We start from the raw sequence: 16,497 nt of genomic DNA on the forward strand, positions 1-16,497 counted from the left end.
GTATTTGTCTTTCTCTGTCTGACTTATTTCACTTAGTATAATATTCTCTAGGTCCATCCATGCTGTCACAAATGACAAGATTTCATTCTTTTTTTATAGCTGAGTAATATTCCATTGTATATATATACCCCATCCATTCATCTATTGATGGGCACTTAAGTTGGTTTCATATCCTGGCTATTGTATATAATGCTGCATTGAACATAGGGATGCATATATCTTTTCAAATTAGTGTTTTTGTTTTCTTTGGATAAATACCCAGGAGTGGAATTGCTGGATCGTATGGTAGTTCTATTTTTAAGTTTTTGAGGAATCTCCATATTGTTTTCCATTGTGACTGTACCAGTTTACCTTCCCACCAACAGTGCATGAGGGTTCCCTTTTATCCACATCCTTATCAACACTTGTTATTTGTTATCTTTTTGATAAAGGCCAGACAGGTGTGAGGTGAGAAGTTTTTTAAAACCAGTTTTCAATTTGCTGTTTTCATCTGTCAAAGAATTTCTGCTCATTTCTTCCTTAGGCTTAATGTTATTCAAAGAATCATGTATTAGGCAAACATGATTTAAGAATTTATCACAAAATTGATGATAATATTATACATTTTATAAAATAGTGGTTTTGGTTGTACATGCTGTGAAAATTATTACCCTTCACCCCACCCCCATCTTCCCAAACTTTGAGTTTCCTTGTAGAGTTAACATGCCTTAAGGAGCATAAATTTAAAGTCCTGCTTCGAGGATGAAACTTGAAACTTTTCAAGTATGCCAGTAACAATCTCTATTTCAATTCCATGTGCCTGTTAAATTTGTAAACACTGACTGTCAGTGTCAATACAATTTGGTAAACAACATAGAAGGGTCATGACTTTATGATGTCAACATCCATTTATGAAATTTGACTCTTAAAATCATTTCTATTTTTGAAGTATCTAAGTGTTTCTCGTTGGGTATACACATAGCTCAACTGTCAGATAAGTTTGGTCTTTCAAATGGATTTTCCTCCTAAAACACTGGAGTAGAATATTGCCCTCTGTCTTGTAAATATATCAGTCTGCTCTTCCATACTGGCTCATACAAGAGGGCTTGAAATGACAGGGGCCAATTCATGACCAGGGAGGAATGTGGGATGGCTCTAGGCATTGAAAGCTGGTGGTATCTCAGTGGTCATAACCTGGTCTTAAATACGTGCTTAAGAGACTCTCTGTTATTGGTAAGAACGGGCTTGGGATCATCAGATCCTGGCTCCACCACTTGCTAACAGTGAGACTGTGGATGGATGACACTATCTCTCCATTTGAGGTTTTCTAAAATGTTTTAAGATATGTACAGAAAAATGTGCATCTCATGAGAGTATAGCTCAGTGAATTGTTTTTACAAACCAGACACACCCATGTAATGAGCACATTCACACCCAGAAACAGGACGTTAGCAGTACCTAGAAGCTGGGCTGTGTTTCCTTCTGGTTATAGCTTCCTACCCCCTACCAAAGACCCACTGTCCTGACTTCTGACTGTAGATTAATTTTGTCTGTTTTTTACTTCTTATGATTGGTATTACACAATGTGTCCTTTTTCTTGTTGTATCTTTCACTCCACATACATTTGTGAGATACATCTGCATTACTGTGCGTAGCTGTAGGTCATGCATTCTCATGGCCATATGGTAGTCCATTGTATGAATACACCAGAATCTACTTATACCTTCCACTACTGAGGAACATCTGGATCTGTGGGTGCTGGCTACTATGACTAGTTCTGCTATGACCATTTATGTCCGTGACTTTGGGTGTAGGTGTACATAGAAGTAGAACTTCGGAGTCATACAGCGCTGTGTTCCGCTTTGGGAGATCATGCTTGCAGTTTATGGGAGGATTGCTGCACATCCTTGCTCACACTTATTGTTGTCTGCCTTTTGCCATTCTGGTGAGCATGCTTTTTAAAAATTGGGAATAATGATTTGTACCTTGAAAGGTGGTTGTGAACTCAATGAAGATGTTTCTCTTTGCTTTTAAATGTTGGGCTCTTTCTTCTAACCATGGCATGGACAACCCTTCTGAGCTTCGGTTTCCTTCCATGTAAATAAGACTACTGGGCTGAGTAACCCTTCATGTCCTTTTATTTCTAATATGGTAAGCTCCGTAGTTGTAGATACTGTCAAGGTACAGTGCTAGTGAGAGAGAATTTCACTATCACTTAAATCCCAGTACATGAGCAGTTGCCCACTTCCGCAGAGAACTGGTCCAGGTAATGGTCCCTTTTACCTGTCAGTCAACAGTGCACTTCCTCCCCCAAATTCCAGGTTACATGTAGTATGTAGGACAGGGATACTGACAAAGTCATGCCCGGGTGGGTAGGATAGAGGCATTTGCCCCCACCTGCCAAAATCTTCTCTAGGAAGGGAGTAACTACCCTCACTTTATCCCTTTATAAGGATGTTATGGATAGCATTGAGTCAATCATTAAGTTTATTTTTACCATCAATTATATGACAGGCCTTGTGCTGAATAGGAGCTCTGGGTAGAAAAGATGCATGGCAAGTACAGGAGACCAAAATCCTCAGAAGGGTGTGGCGGTTAAGCTGATGGACTCAACAGCCAGATGGCCTGGGTGTTTACTTCTTAATTGTTACTCTGAGGGTGGCTGCCACTGTTACTCTCATTGAAAATTTAATAAAGTCTGACTCCAGAACCCCAATTTCTTAGCTATGTGACCTTCGTCTTCTGACACTTTAATTTCCTTATCAGAAAAGCGAGGATAACGAAAGCACCTACCTCCCAGGAAAGCAGTGAGATTATAATGAAGGGACATTGTTTATGTGAAGTAGCACGGTGTCCAACCCGTAGTGAACACACAGTAGCTTATTATTGCTGTTGTGGTTTTACGATGGAAGGAATCATTTTAAGTTTCGGATGGATGATAGGATGTGGAGAGGAGGTTACTGTTAAATAAGTGAAGGTTTCGTTTATGATTTTAGGTCCCGTGTGCAGCCTGTGTGTCTCATCTTTTGGAGCAAGAGCCGTGACAATCTTCAGTGGCTTCATGGTGGCAGGAGGCCTCATGTTGAGCAGTTTTGCCCCCAATATCTACTTTCTGTTTTTTTCCTATGGCATTGTTGTAGGTAAGAAACTTGGTCCCCGTGACGCTTTTCTGAGCTTTGAGAGTTAAATGTTTTACCCGTGTGACGTTTCTTATTCAGTTAATGTAAGGAGTGAAAATGCTCAGGAATAATTCACTTTCAGCAACCACTTTACCAAAAATTGTTGCTTTAGTAAAACGTCCACCCAGTGAATCAAAATACTTCAAAGGATAAATGTGTTTTTTGTTTGTTTGTTTGTTTTTTTGCAGTACGCGGGCCTCTCACTGCTGTGGCCTCTCCCGTTGCGGAGCACAGGCTCCAGACGCGCAGGCCCAGCAGCCATGGCTCACGGGCTCAGCCGCTCCGCGGCACGTGAGATCCTCCCAGACTGGGGCACGAACCCGCATCCCCTGCATCGGCAGGCGGACTCTCAACCACTGCGCCACCAGGGAAGCCCGATAAATGTGTTTTAACAATGCCCATTTTGTTTTCTTGCAAGGCATGGGGAGGTTTTTTTAATTTCAGCACTTGTCTCTCTAGCACAAAAAAGGAAAAGAGGGAGAGAAGCATGCAACTTAGATGTCACTGACACCTGCCACTTCTCACTGATGTAGGAAATGGTCCCTTTCCTATTGGGCGGTTAAGCAGGGCTCTGTTGAACTGTTGGTGTTCTAAACATCCTTGCTGTTCCACAGCACCTGTCACCAGGGCCCCAACCGCAAGGTGATAGCAGAAGTAAAAAGCAGAGTTTAAAGCACGTAATAATAATGATTATTTTTGTTAGAGGTAAGGCATGAGTGAAGAAAACTGAGCGGTGGGGATGATTAATGATGATCTTGGTTACAGAAGAGGAAAGGGTCCAGGGCTCAGGGCCTGAGAGCACTGGCAATTTTGGGGGGAATGCTTTTGTGATGTATTGCACTCATTGTATTCAATGTCAAACATCACCAGACTCAGGATCCCTAGGAGCTGTTGGTGGGGAATTTTTAAAAGACTCAGCCTTTCAAAGTTTCTTCTTAATGTCTGAAAGAACTGAATTCTTTTTTCTTTTAAATAATAAAAATTTATTTTGTAAATCAAATAATCACTTTCAGATGTATCCTCTATGTAAGTCCAAATGTTTAGGAATTAGAATTTTTTAATAATACACCGATGTTATATACAATTGCAGGGAATAACAGTTGAAATACAGTGTAGGCAGAAGTTGTTCTAGTTTTTCATATTCAATTTGAACAAATAGAAAAGTATATTAGTCACATAGAGAGAATGAAATATTTTATTTTAGATCATAAAAATATTATGCCCACTCTATTGTACAGTAAAATGTAATTGAATATTTGCTTAAGTAATGAAACGGTTAAGAAATGATTTGGGTTATAATCAGAGGAACATAAGTTATAAATCTGTAGAAGGATTGCTATTTTCCAAATGAAATTCCGATAAAAGGCTAAACAGTTTCAAACATTTTATATAAAGAATGAATTAGGGCTTCCCTGGTGGCGCAGTGGTTGAGGGTCCGCCCGCCGATGCAGGGGACACAGGTTCGTGCCCTGGTCCGGGAAGATCCCACATGCCGCGGAGCGGCTGGGCCCGTAAGCCATGGCCGCTGAGCCTGCGCGTCCGGAGCCTGTGCTCCGCAACGGGAGAGGCTACAACAGTGAGAGGCCCGCGTACCGCAAAAATAAATAAATAAATAAAAGAATGAATTATTCCTGATCAACAAGTTTTTTTTGCTTTAGTGTCAGAAAAGTCACAACACATTTGATAAACGTATGTTAAGAGCCAGTTTTCTAGACATGAGCTCCGTAGTACCATCTATATGACATTTGTTCAGAAATGATGCAAAATTCTTAGAACACAGCATATTAGGGTGGAGGAAGAGCTGCCTGCCAGCGCTGACACAGCTAATTAACAGGAGGAGAAGCTGCAAAGGAAAAGACTGGAACAGAGCAGATCTCATTGCTACATGTGGCAGCGAAGGGAAAAGCACAGCTGAGCCGGACACAACCCAGGCAGGGACACAGACGCTGCGGCTCAGGATTTTGGTGTTTAAAAACTTCAGAGACAAATTCCAGCAAGATGGTTGGTTTGAGTCAAGCCTGAAAGAATTTAATTTTTTTGACTACTAATATTCGTTTTTTTCACATGGGGATATTTCCCCAATAATAAATAATAGAAATTTATAGCGGCTAATATTCCAGTAGGTAGTGTGTGCTAGGCTCTGCTTTATATGATCTCATCCAGTCTTCATGTGAGCCCATTTTACAGAGAGGGAAAGTGAAGCTCAAGCAAAGTGAAATTACTAACTAAAGCCACATAGGTAGGAGATTTGGGGTTGAATCCATTCAGTCTGACACCAGATCCTGACCTCTTTTACATATTTGTAATTCTTTGTAGTGCTTTTAGAACTCTTGAAGTTTATTTTAAATTTAACTACATACCCAAATTCTACTCAGATCATAATCTAAATAAGCAGGTCACTTGTTAGTTCTTTGAGAACAGGTTATATGTTTGGTATTTTATATTACTTATTCCCTGTAGTGCTTAATACAGTTTAAACCTATACATGCAAATATGTTAATCTCTGGTGTAGAATTGGAAGGTATTCACTGAATAGTCATCTTGCATTCTTGTCTAAAATCATGAAAATAAAAATGTAGATATCTGTGCTTGTGTATGAGCATTGGATTATTCCTTTTAGGTCAAACCCCTTTTTACATAGAAAGTTGAATCATTATGCCCTTGACATGATTTGGGCATTTCCCCAAAAATTTGGACTAAGCATTTGAAATTTCATGGGGTTTTACTCCCTCACATGGTTTCAAGGTTAAGGTATAGCCTTTGTGAGTACATATCCAGAGTTGTCACTGACTTAAAAATTGACCCAAAGTGAGTGATACCATAGTATTTGTATTCCCCATAGATAAAAATGAATTTTTTTTTTTTTTTTTTTTGCGGTACATGGGCCTCTCACTGTTGTGGCCTCTCCCGTTGCAGAGCACAGGCTCCGGACATGCAGGCCCAGCGGCCATGGCTCACGGGCCCAGCCGTTCCGCGACATGTGGGATCTTCCCAGACCGGGGCACGAACCCGTGTCCCCTGCATCGGCAGGCGGACTCTCAACCACTGCGCCACCAGGGAAGCCCAAAAATGAATTTTTAAAAAGAAAAAAAATTAATGTACATTGTTTAAGATTTTATGTACATTTGATTGTGTTGGAAGCATATCTAAGGGTATATAGAAAGAAAAAGACAAAATTAGGTAACTCCCATAACTAAATTTCAAAATTTCTATAGCAATGGAGAGAGCTTTACCAGCTTGTGAAACTGATTTTGATTTGGCTTATGGTGTTGGAACCTTTCAATAGCTAACCCTGTCCCTTCTCCCCATGAACCCATGATCTTCTGTTAATGAGATAGGATTTGATATTGGTCTTGACTTACTTTACTAGCTGCTGCTGGCGGTGGGGGACGTACAGGGCTTCCACTTGGCTTTCCCCACTATGGTAACTTTTACTTCACTGGCCAGAAACAATGTAGATAGAAGGTTATACCAACTACTATGTACATGTACTCCAATTAATTATCAGGAACTGGGGAAATGACTAGGATGGGCCCATGGACTCAGTGGACCCACTGTGAGCCAGACCTGGGCCATGATCCCGTATATTACCTGGCCCTCTTGTGACCCCCCCTCTAAGGGTAGGCCATGTAAGTGCCTTAGGCCCCTACTTAACAGTGCCAGTTCATTTCCTGTGTCCTACAGTGCTCAAAAGGCATCCCACTCTCCCTTGCGTATGATACCTAAATAAGTGACCGTAGTTCTCTTTGGGGCAAGATTCAGGATATTATTGTCTATATATTTGCCATAGTGGTTTTTGCAACGTCCTTCCTTCTGGAATCCTGGCCTTTCCTTCACTTAATGGAATCTGGGTCAGAAAACAGGCTCACGTCTGAAGATTGTATATGACTCTGATTTGGCAACAGGTTCTGAATCCCTGTGGCTAGGAGGAGGCTGTCAGCTCATGGAGAGAGCCCTGGGCTTCGGGTCAGGAGACATAGGTCCTGTGAGCTTGAGCAAACGCCTCGGTCTCCAAGAATGACTGTCGCCTCTTCTGTGAAGGCAGACTCAGAAACCTACCTCACATAGCTCTTGTAAGGACTAAGTGAAGTCGAGCAAAATAAAAATAAGGTAAATGAAAGAGTTGAGTTGGATTTCCATAGTAAAAAATCAATTTAATTTTAATTTCAGTAATAATTTTACAGGTTCCAGTAATTTTAAAGAATTTTTTAAAAGTTTAAAGTTTTAATGTCAATACTTAAAAAGTCACGCACTGTAGTAATTATTGGGCCCCTGTGAGCTACTTCTTTCTAGGAGATTATTAACACTTATTATCATGGTTGACTTCTTTGTGGTTTTATTTTGTCAGTAGGCTCAGCATATAGGGCTCGTGGAATATTTGTAGGGTAAATAAATGGGAATTTAATGAACAATGACACTTCCATTCTGTCGCCATTGGAAGTAGAGTATCCAGTTGAAAAGGAAGTGACAGGAAATTATTACACCGTCTAAACTCCTCCCTTCTGTATTATGAAGTCCTTAGAAAAAACAAGAAAGATTCAGTCTAATGATAACGTATATTGAGCATGCATTCTGTGCAGTATTCTAAGCATTCTCCTCTGTCTGGAATGAACTAGATGGCCTCTTAAGATAATCTGGCAAAGGCAGGAGCAAGCACTGACAGTCCAACTCTGGGGTTGGGCCGTGTGGGTTAATCTTAACTTACTCACTTGCCAGCTGTGGACTGTAGACATGTTATTTACATACTGTTTTCTCATTTTTTAAAGTGAACATAATAATAGTAACTACCTTCTAGGGTTTTGTGGATGGATGAGTTAAAGCAATAAATATTCACCAGCATCACCATCATTATCAGTTTTGTGACCTTGGGAAATTATCCAGCCTCTCTGAGCTTCCGTTTGTATTTCTTGTGAAATGAGACTAACGCGACTTCACAGAGATATTGTGACTATTCGTGAGATGATGTATGTAGAGAGGCACACGGGTGTTTAATGAATGTTTGTTCCCTTCCCCTTAAGTTCCTTTCTGATCTCTTAGTTCAAGAGCACAGCAGCAGCTTTTTGTAACTGAAGAAGCACTATTGAATCAGGACTATTTGTATAACAGATTAAATAATATAGAGAAAGAAAATTAAAGTTATATGGTATGTTTATAATAGAAAACATCAAAAAGAATAGTGAAGTGTATTAGTTGGCATAATTCTGTTTTACCATTTTTTAAAAAATACTGTCTTGAAAATATGATGTTATCTTGTTTGGGTTTTGTAGCTAGAATAAAATGGCAGCTTGCTGGTTTTCAAGTGACTGTATGTCCTACTGCCAAACCTGGTAATTCAGGCTCCTGTGTTCTCAATAACTTTAGTAAAATCGGAAAAAAGAAAATGTGGTGGGAGACTGGGAGGAATGGGAAGAGGGGCCGCAGGAAATATGCCCTTAATGATTTGCTCAAGCTTCTTCCCAATCATTTCCCATTGCTTTTCTGAAAAGCACAACTCAAAATCAATTTCTTGCTTTCTCTTTTCTTCAGATTATATTGTTCCTTAGCTACCTGATTACTGTTTTCTTAATAATCTCTTCTTGATTTTGGAAAAATTCAATTTTCTCTTCCTTCATTTTCTTGTTAGTATCTGCATATCCATTGAGCTTGAGGAGGGCATAACCCACTTTCATAGACAATCTGATTCTCCTTCTCTAGTGATGGCAAATTAGATAAAGGTTGTTTTCTGATATTCGCTTTAGCAGTTAGTTTTATAAGCCCTTGTTTTTTGTTGTGCCATTAAAGATCGCCTTTTGTCTCTCATGGGTGTTCAGTTATAAAAAGGAACTATGATTTTCTAATTAGTCTGAGGCTAGAGCTATATAATACCATAATACTCAGGTGGAAAAGTGAAAAAATATTTCAGCATAAGGACTATTTTTGGTACTTCGTTATATTCCAAGCACAGATACTGAAATCTTTTACATTTTTTCTGTCTCTTAATCTTTACAACTATCTTATGAGATTGTTTTAAAGATAAGGAAACTGAAAGTCACACAGCCAATAAGTGATAGAGTTGGGACTTGAATCCACGCCTGCCTGATCCCAAGCCTGTGCTCTTGACCATCCAGTGTCAGGTTCAAGGTACTCATGCTGAGCATATAAAGTTTGTGCTTTAATCAAGCCAGTGTCAAAGCTATATGCTTTTGTAAAGCCATGTCAATCAAAAAGCTAGCCAGTTGCTTAAACTTTTTCTTTTTTAATTAATTTTATTTATTTTTGGCTGCGTTGGGTCTTCGTTGCTGCACATGGGCTTTCTCTAGTTGTGGCGAGCTGGGGCTACTTTTCATTGCGGTGTGCGGGCTACTCTTCGTTGTAGTGCGTGGGCTTCTCATTGTGGTGGCTTCTCTTGCTGCGGAGCATGGGCTTAGTTGCTCCACGGCATGTGGGATCTTCCCGGACCAGGGATTGAACCCGTGTCCCCTGCACTGGCAGGCGGATTCTTAATCACTGCGCCACCAGCGAAGTCCCTGCTTAAACTTTTAAACTTTTTCCTAAACTTTTTTTGAGGCTAGAAACATAAACAGTAATTGCATTTGGATGCTCTAAACTTATCTTTTTCAGCATCCAAATTTCCATTCTCACAATTTTATTTCTAGAAGTAGATACTTCTGGAATATCATAGGCTATTGCCTACCTTAACCTTTGGTCAAGATGATAAATCCTACTGGCTCAGCTATTCTAAGAGGTGATCAAATACTTGTTTCAGACCATAGAAAAGGGAAATTCTCCCAGGTGACCAAGAGGCAGGCCCAAGAGGCACACCCAGTGACCAGCTGTTCTGGTTTGCCCAGGACGAAGGGGTTTTCCAGGATATGAGCCTTCCAGTGGTCAAAGCAAGAAAGTCCTAGGTGCTACACCTAACCCCTATTTTACACATAGAGTCTGGATTCTGTAAGTTTACCCTCATCACTTTTTAAGATTGCCATATTAGAATGCACTATTAGTAAAATATTCCCTTTTCATAGAGATAATACTGCAGGAGGAAATGTTCACATATAAAAGTAGGGGCTTGATAGATGTCTGTTTAGTTATATACACAAAAATATATATATAATGAAAGAATATTTAAAAACAATTCATAGACAATTTTCAAAATCTGTACACAATTTCCAGTGTTTACTGCTTGTCCGTTTTGTGTGATTTTATTCATATGCTGTTTCCTTAGAGATGCTTGCTTTATATTTCTGAATTACATGCATTTTATCATATTAGAGTGTTTTACTTCAGTTATATTTTCTTCTTATATCTCTCTTATCAGTTTAATTGATCTGGGTGTTCTTTAGTTACAGATAGAGATTAAGAAAAATGAGGAAATGAGGCTGTTAAGTGTGATTTGCCCAAACCATCATCCCGTAATACATACAAGTTGTAAATTAGTTGTATCTTTTTTTTCAAACGATATAATTCTAATTCTGTATTCTAATGATGACATCCTGTTACATGAATTATTGTGAAAGTAAAAAAATCTTAAATATTTTTACAGCTAAGAATTATTTTCTGGCCTAAGTGAAAAAAAATCAGCATCATTTAATTGTAAAGCAGATGTAAAGATATATTTTTTAAAATATATATTCACAAGCATACATACATACCGTGTGTGTGTGTGTGTTTGTTATATGAGTAGAGGAAATGAGACACAGAGAGGAAGAGAGAAATGCAAGAGAGAGTGGCAGCCAGAGTAAGAATAGATAGAAATGGTTGAAATTAGCCAATGTGACTTAACATTGGGGAATTCAAATGAGTTTTATGGGAAAAAGTAGTAGAATAACTTTAACACTCTGTGCCAGGCTCAGACCTGGAACCAGGATACTCAGATGAATAAGACACAGCCTGCCCTCAGGTAGCTCATTGTCTAGTTGGGGGAGGAGACTTGTACATATGTAACTTGTAACACAGTAAAATAAGTGCAATTATAAAATGAAAGCAGCATTCAGTGTAGGTATAGTATGTATCTGCGGGAGAGGGGCTGCAGAAGAAGACTTCATGCAGGAATTGGTGCTTGAGCTGAGTCTTGAAGGGCCGGTGGGATGTGATCAGGTGGGCATGGGTTGGAAAAGGAGTGAGGGTGGTAGGAGAAGGACATTCCAGGAGCTCGAATGCTCAGAGGCATGAGATACAGTGGATAATAGGGGTCTTTTCAGAGATATTTGTTTAAGGAATGCACACGTCACGAGGGGACTTGCAAATATGTCAAAGCTTGGTTTGCAACAGAGACCTGATGATGGAGGGTTTATTTGGACGTTATTGCAGGAGAGTAATGTGATGAGAACTGTATAACAGTGGGTTAGACAGTAGATTGGTGGGAAAAGTACTGGAGGCTGAGATGGCGATTAGGAGGCCGTTGTTCAGAACAGAAAAGATCTGGAGGAGGTAAACTGAGGCAGTGGTAGTTCACACGGTGGGAGGTTGATGATTGAGGCAGTGGGAGTGATAAAGAGCGTGATGTATGGTTTGATGGGAGGAGATCAGGGAAAAGAGGCCTCTGAGGTTGTGGTCTCACCCAGAGTATGTGGAATGAAACATAAGGTATGGAAAGGAAATGCTAGAACAGGTAAATATGTTTCGTTTCACCTATGTAAGTAAAGGAAAACAATTATATTTTGCTAATGATTATGCTTTGAATCGTTAGTTTAGGTATTTCATTTTAAAAATGATTATGCTTATACTGGAGATCGATTCTCAAAATTTTTTCACTGATAGGAGTCTGATCAAAAATGATTGGAGGGGCTTCCCTGGTGGCGCAGTGGTTAAGAATCCGCCTGCCTATGCAGGGGACACAGGTTCGAGCCCTGGTCAGGAAGATCCCACATGCCATGGAGCAACTAAGCCCCTGCACCACAGCTACTGAGCCCGCGAGCCACAACTACTGAAGACTGCGCGCCTAGAGCCCGTGCTCCGCAACAAGAGAAGCCACCGCAATGAGAAGCCTGTGCACCGCAACGAAGAGTAGCCCCCGCTCGCCGCAGCTAGAGAAAAGCTCGCGCGCAGCAACAAAGACCCAACGCAGCCAAAAATAAATAAATTAAATAAATTAAAAAAAAAAAAAAAAGATTGGAGACCAGGGAAGTCCCTGGCGGTCCAGGGGTTAGGACTCAGTGCTTTCATGGCCATGGCCCAGGTTCAATCCCTGGTCAGGGCACTAAGATCCCACAAGCCGCGTGGTGCGGCCAAATTAATTAATTAATTATTTAAAATGATTGGAGACCAAAGGAGGCTTTAAGGCCGTGGTTTCCAAACTTTATATTCCTGGAACCCTTTACACTCTTTTTATTTAGGACCCCAAGGAACTTTTAATTATGTGGAATTACTTATTTATATTTATTCTGTTAAAATTTACTGTATTAAAAGGTGAGAAATTTAAAAATATTTGTTTAGTAATTCATTTAAAGATAATAATAACAAACTCAGTACATGTTAGCATAAACAACATACTTATTATGAAAAACAATTCTATTTTCCAAAAGAAAAAGTTTAGTGAGAAGGATGGCCTTGTTTTACATTTTGGCAAATCTCCTTAATGCCTGGCTTCATGGAAGACATCTGGATTCTCATGTCTTCTCCGTACTCTGTTTATTGCAATGTGCTTTTTTGGTTGAAGTTTATGAAGGAAATCTGGTCTCACACAAAGGAAAAGGGAGGGGTTTTCAATAGTCTTTTCAGGTAACTGTAGAAACTCTTCTTTGATACTATCCCAAAACTTGATGTATGATAATTTTCCAAGGGTTAATTGCAATATGGAACCTGAAACCACATGAATATACTTTCCGTGCTCTGTAATATTAAATCAGTTTGTTTATTCTGTACTTTGAATAGGTCAGCATTCAAGTCTGATTTTGTAACATCATGAATTGGTTATGTGAAAAATATTGGTTCTCTGAGTTATGCAAGAACTTTAAAATGTTGACACATTTTATTAAACAACAACTAAAAAATCACTTTTGTTAGTATCACCAATAGGCTTATCAGAAAATCTTTATGTGTTGGGAATCTGTCAAATCATGGTGTTGGATAAAAGTTTCCAAAAATTCTAATTTTTGCTGGAAAGCTCAAATTTTATCATTGGTAACAGTTATTGTCAGTTATTTTCCTTGTTTGTTTTCAAGAAAATGTCTGCCAAATACTCAAGTCTGAGTAACCATAGTTTGTGTCTGTCAGACATTCTTTCAAATACATACAGGGTTACATGGAAAAAGTGGCTACTTTAGCTGGCTACTAAAACAATTGCATACGTGCTTTTTCTCGGCAACAATTGTAATTCAGATGAAGCATTTTTTAAAAATTTGTTTGCTTTTACTGTGAGTGAGTGAGTGGTGATGAAACATATAAGGTATGAAGTTGGACACCAATATCTTGATTTGTACTAAGGCTCTTGAAGTTTTTCTCACCATGTCTTTTGCACCAATAGCATAAATGGAGACAGTGAAAAAAGCAGGAAACATGTCAGTATCGTGAAAATAGTTTTGACTTCATGGACTCCATTGAAAGACCTTGAGGACCATCTTTTTAATAACTGGTGGTTTAAGGTCATCCTAATACAGATGTGGGAAAGCATCATGTCACCTTCTGCTTTTTGAAAAGTTTAGAGAAAAAGCATTTCAAATTTCTGCTACTTAAAAAAAAATGAGATGATCTTATCTGAAACCCATGGCCTTGAAATAGTTTTTTAAAATTTCTTTCTTTTTAGTCTAAGGTAAAATGTTTAAAAGTTACTGTTTTAACTTTTCTAGCATTGGCATTTATTAATCAGAAATGCCTTTTTTTTTTTCTTGTCCCTAATGCCTACCATTTGACAGAGCCCTGACAACCAAATCACACAAAAGTAAATTCATTCCCTCTCCAAAGGCTTTCCGAAATATAGTTTTAGTTAAGGGTGACATTTTTTGGCTTCACAAAATTGATTGTTCAGGAACAGGTCTTATTTCATCGAAGTATATTATATGTAATAATGATAAATGTATAAATCAATCCAACTCATGTTTTAATGAGATAGTATCTCTTCCCTTAAATCATACAAAAGTGTGCTATATTTTAAAAGGTTTATTTAAAGTATAATTATTTTCATCTATCTCATTTCTTCAAGAATACTTTTTTTTTTTTTTTTTGCGGTACGCGGGCCTCTCCTGTTGCGGAGCACAGGCTCTGGATGCACAGGCTCAGCGGCCATGGCTCACGGGCCCAGCCGCTCCGCGGCATGTGGGATCCTCCCGGACCGGGGCACAAACCCGCGTCCCCTGAATCGGCAGGCGGACTCTCAACCACTCTCAACCATTGCGCCACCAGGGAAGCCAAGAATACTGGTTTTATTTTGGACCAAGAATACTTTTTAATGCAATCACAGATGGTCATCTGGGTCCTGAGTTAAATGCTAATTTCCTAAAATGTTTATGCGTTGTATTTGTTAAACCCATGTATTCTTTCTTATCATAGTCCAGGTCGCAATTTGAAAGTAATGAAAATGACCTTAATAACTCACCTAATGAGTCATAGTTAAAATTAGTTTTTAGACTACGGCTTTTGTGTTGTTTACAGGGTGATCCCCAAGAACAGACGATGATGCAGAAGAAAGGCAAATGTTACGAGTTAGAAGCCAGAGGAAATTTTTATGAAAAACAAAACTGGGGTTATTAGATACTTAATAGGGAGAAAAAGATTAAGCCAACAAACAGCCTTAAATATTGCCCTGTGGTCTCAAGAAAGGGATAGTGAGTAGTAAGGGTTTTTCTTTCTAACTGTAAAAGAATTTCAAATTTACAGAAAAGTGGAGAATAGTATAGCAAGCAACCATATGGTCACCACTTAAATGTAACCGATGCTAATATTTTATTGCATTTTCTTCCTCTTTTTTTTTTTCAAAGATATTGTAAACTAAAGACATGATGTTTTACTCCTAAATGAGGTAGTTTGCATCTCTAAAAGATAAAACCTTATAAATATACATTTTGCGATGATGGGATGATCTGAGAGCGCCAGAGGGCCTTTGTTTTGCAGACTGGGGTGTACCAGGCTATGAAGTCCAGCAAAATACCTTGGCATGTGAAGGGGATTTTATAAAATTGTTTAGAGGACCTAGAGGAGGAAGAACACTGAACCAAGGGTAAAGGTGTGGAAGAGAGACAGAGATATTTTAATGGGCAAGTTTGATTAAATTTTGCTATTTGGTGTGTGATTTAACCATTTTCTCTCTCTCTCCATAATGTCTTAATTTAAATTTACATTATTCATTCATGCTTTAGAAATTGGATTATTTTTTTGACTGGGCCCTGACCTCAGGGTGGGTGTGGAGTGAAAACCAAGGCTGCCCAATGTGTTCACTGGAACTGCACAACTAACATCAGAGGGATCTAGGAACCCATACTTTGAAGAGTTTTAGCCAGTTAGTAACAGAATGTCCTATTAGAGTTATTTAATTACACCTCTTTTTTTTCTTGCATTGAAGTAATACTGTCTGGCTTAATTTGTGCAATGTCTTCTTGTGTTTAGGTCTCGGATGTGGTTTATTATACACTGCAACAGTGACCATTACATGCCAGTATTTCGACAGCCGCCGAGGCCTTGCACTTGGCCTGATTTCAACAGGTACATTTTCAATATAAGTACAGCATTGCTACTCTTTAGCCTTCTAATCAAAGTTAGGAGTTACAAAGCACAGATATGTTTAACCAACCATGCCGCCGCTGCCATTCACGTAGCACAATTTATTTTACTCTAGTCCTAGAAGGGAATTTTATTTTCCCCTGTAAATATGGGTGTAGCTTTCAAAAAACCCTAAAGATACATGTATGAAAAAGCTGGGGCATGAGATGTCCAGTATAATATAGGAAAAGAAAACTTATGGGTCCAGTAAATTGAGAGTCACATGCTGGTGAGAGCCTTGCTAAAAGAAGCAGAGAGCACTTAAGTAAAGCACCTGATCCCTGGGAGAGAGAGGAGAAATGGAAGGAAAATGGGTCCCTTCAGGCCATTGTCAGGAAGAACAATGCTGTGACACCTCTCCAGCTCCATTTATTGTGGAACTTAGGGTTTTTCCAAAGTACTGGTTTGTGAATACATCTCGTTGCTCTATTTGCATATCCAAACAACAGACTGTTTACACTGGTTATTCTTTTAATGACGGGGTGGGGCGGGGAGCGGCTGTGTGTGTGTGTGTGTGTGTGTGTGTGTGTGTGTGTGTAAGTGTAAAAGCCTTCTGGACTTGCTCTGATATTGTAAAGTGGTGTTTTACTTTTCAGATGGATTTTTTTCTAAGCTATTTAGAGAACTTATCAAAATTTCTGTGGCCAATGCTTTAGGAGTTTGCTTA

General features: G+C 39.1%; 1 protein-coding gene across 5 annotated transcripts in view; it reads left to right on the top strand.

Moving 5' to 3' along the window:
* Positions 1-16,497, top strand: part of SLC16A9 (solute carrier family 16 member 9) — a 68,693-nt gene that overhangs the window by 42,962 nt on the left and 9,234 nt on the right. For 4 of the 5 annotated variants that reach the window (XR_012326633.1, XM_073793570.1, XM_073793573.1 and 1 more), the window contains 2 exons: positions 2,976-3,119; positions 15,678-15,773. Coding sequence is in view for 4 of the 5 variants with exons in the window: in XM_073793570.1 (XP_073649671.1) it covers positions 2,976-3,119; positions 15,678-15,773 (240 nt within the window). In the remaining variant the exon portion in view is untranslated. The remainder of the gene's footprint in view (positions 1-2,975; positions 3,120-15,677; positions 15,774-16,497) is intronic. The other variant, XM_073793572.1, reaches the window with a different exon arrangement.

Source organism: Tursiops truncatus, chromosome 16, assembly GCF_011762595.2.
Source record: "Tursiops truncatus isolate mTurTru1 chromosome 16, mTurTru1.mat.Y, whole genome shotgun sequence".
NCBI classification, from domain to species: domain Eukaryota; kingdom Metazoa; phylum Chordata; class Mammalia; order Artiodactyla; family Delphinidae; genus Tursiops; species Tursiops truncatus.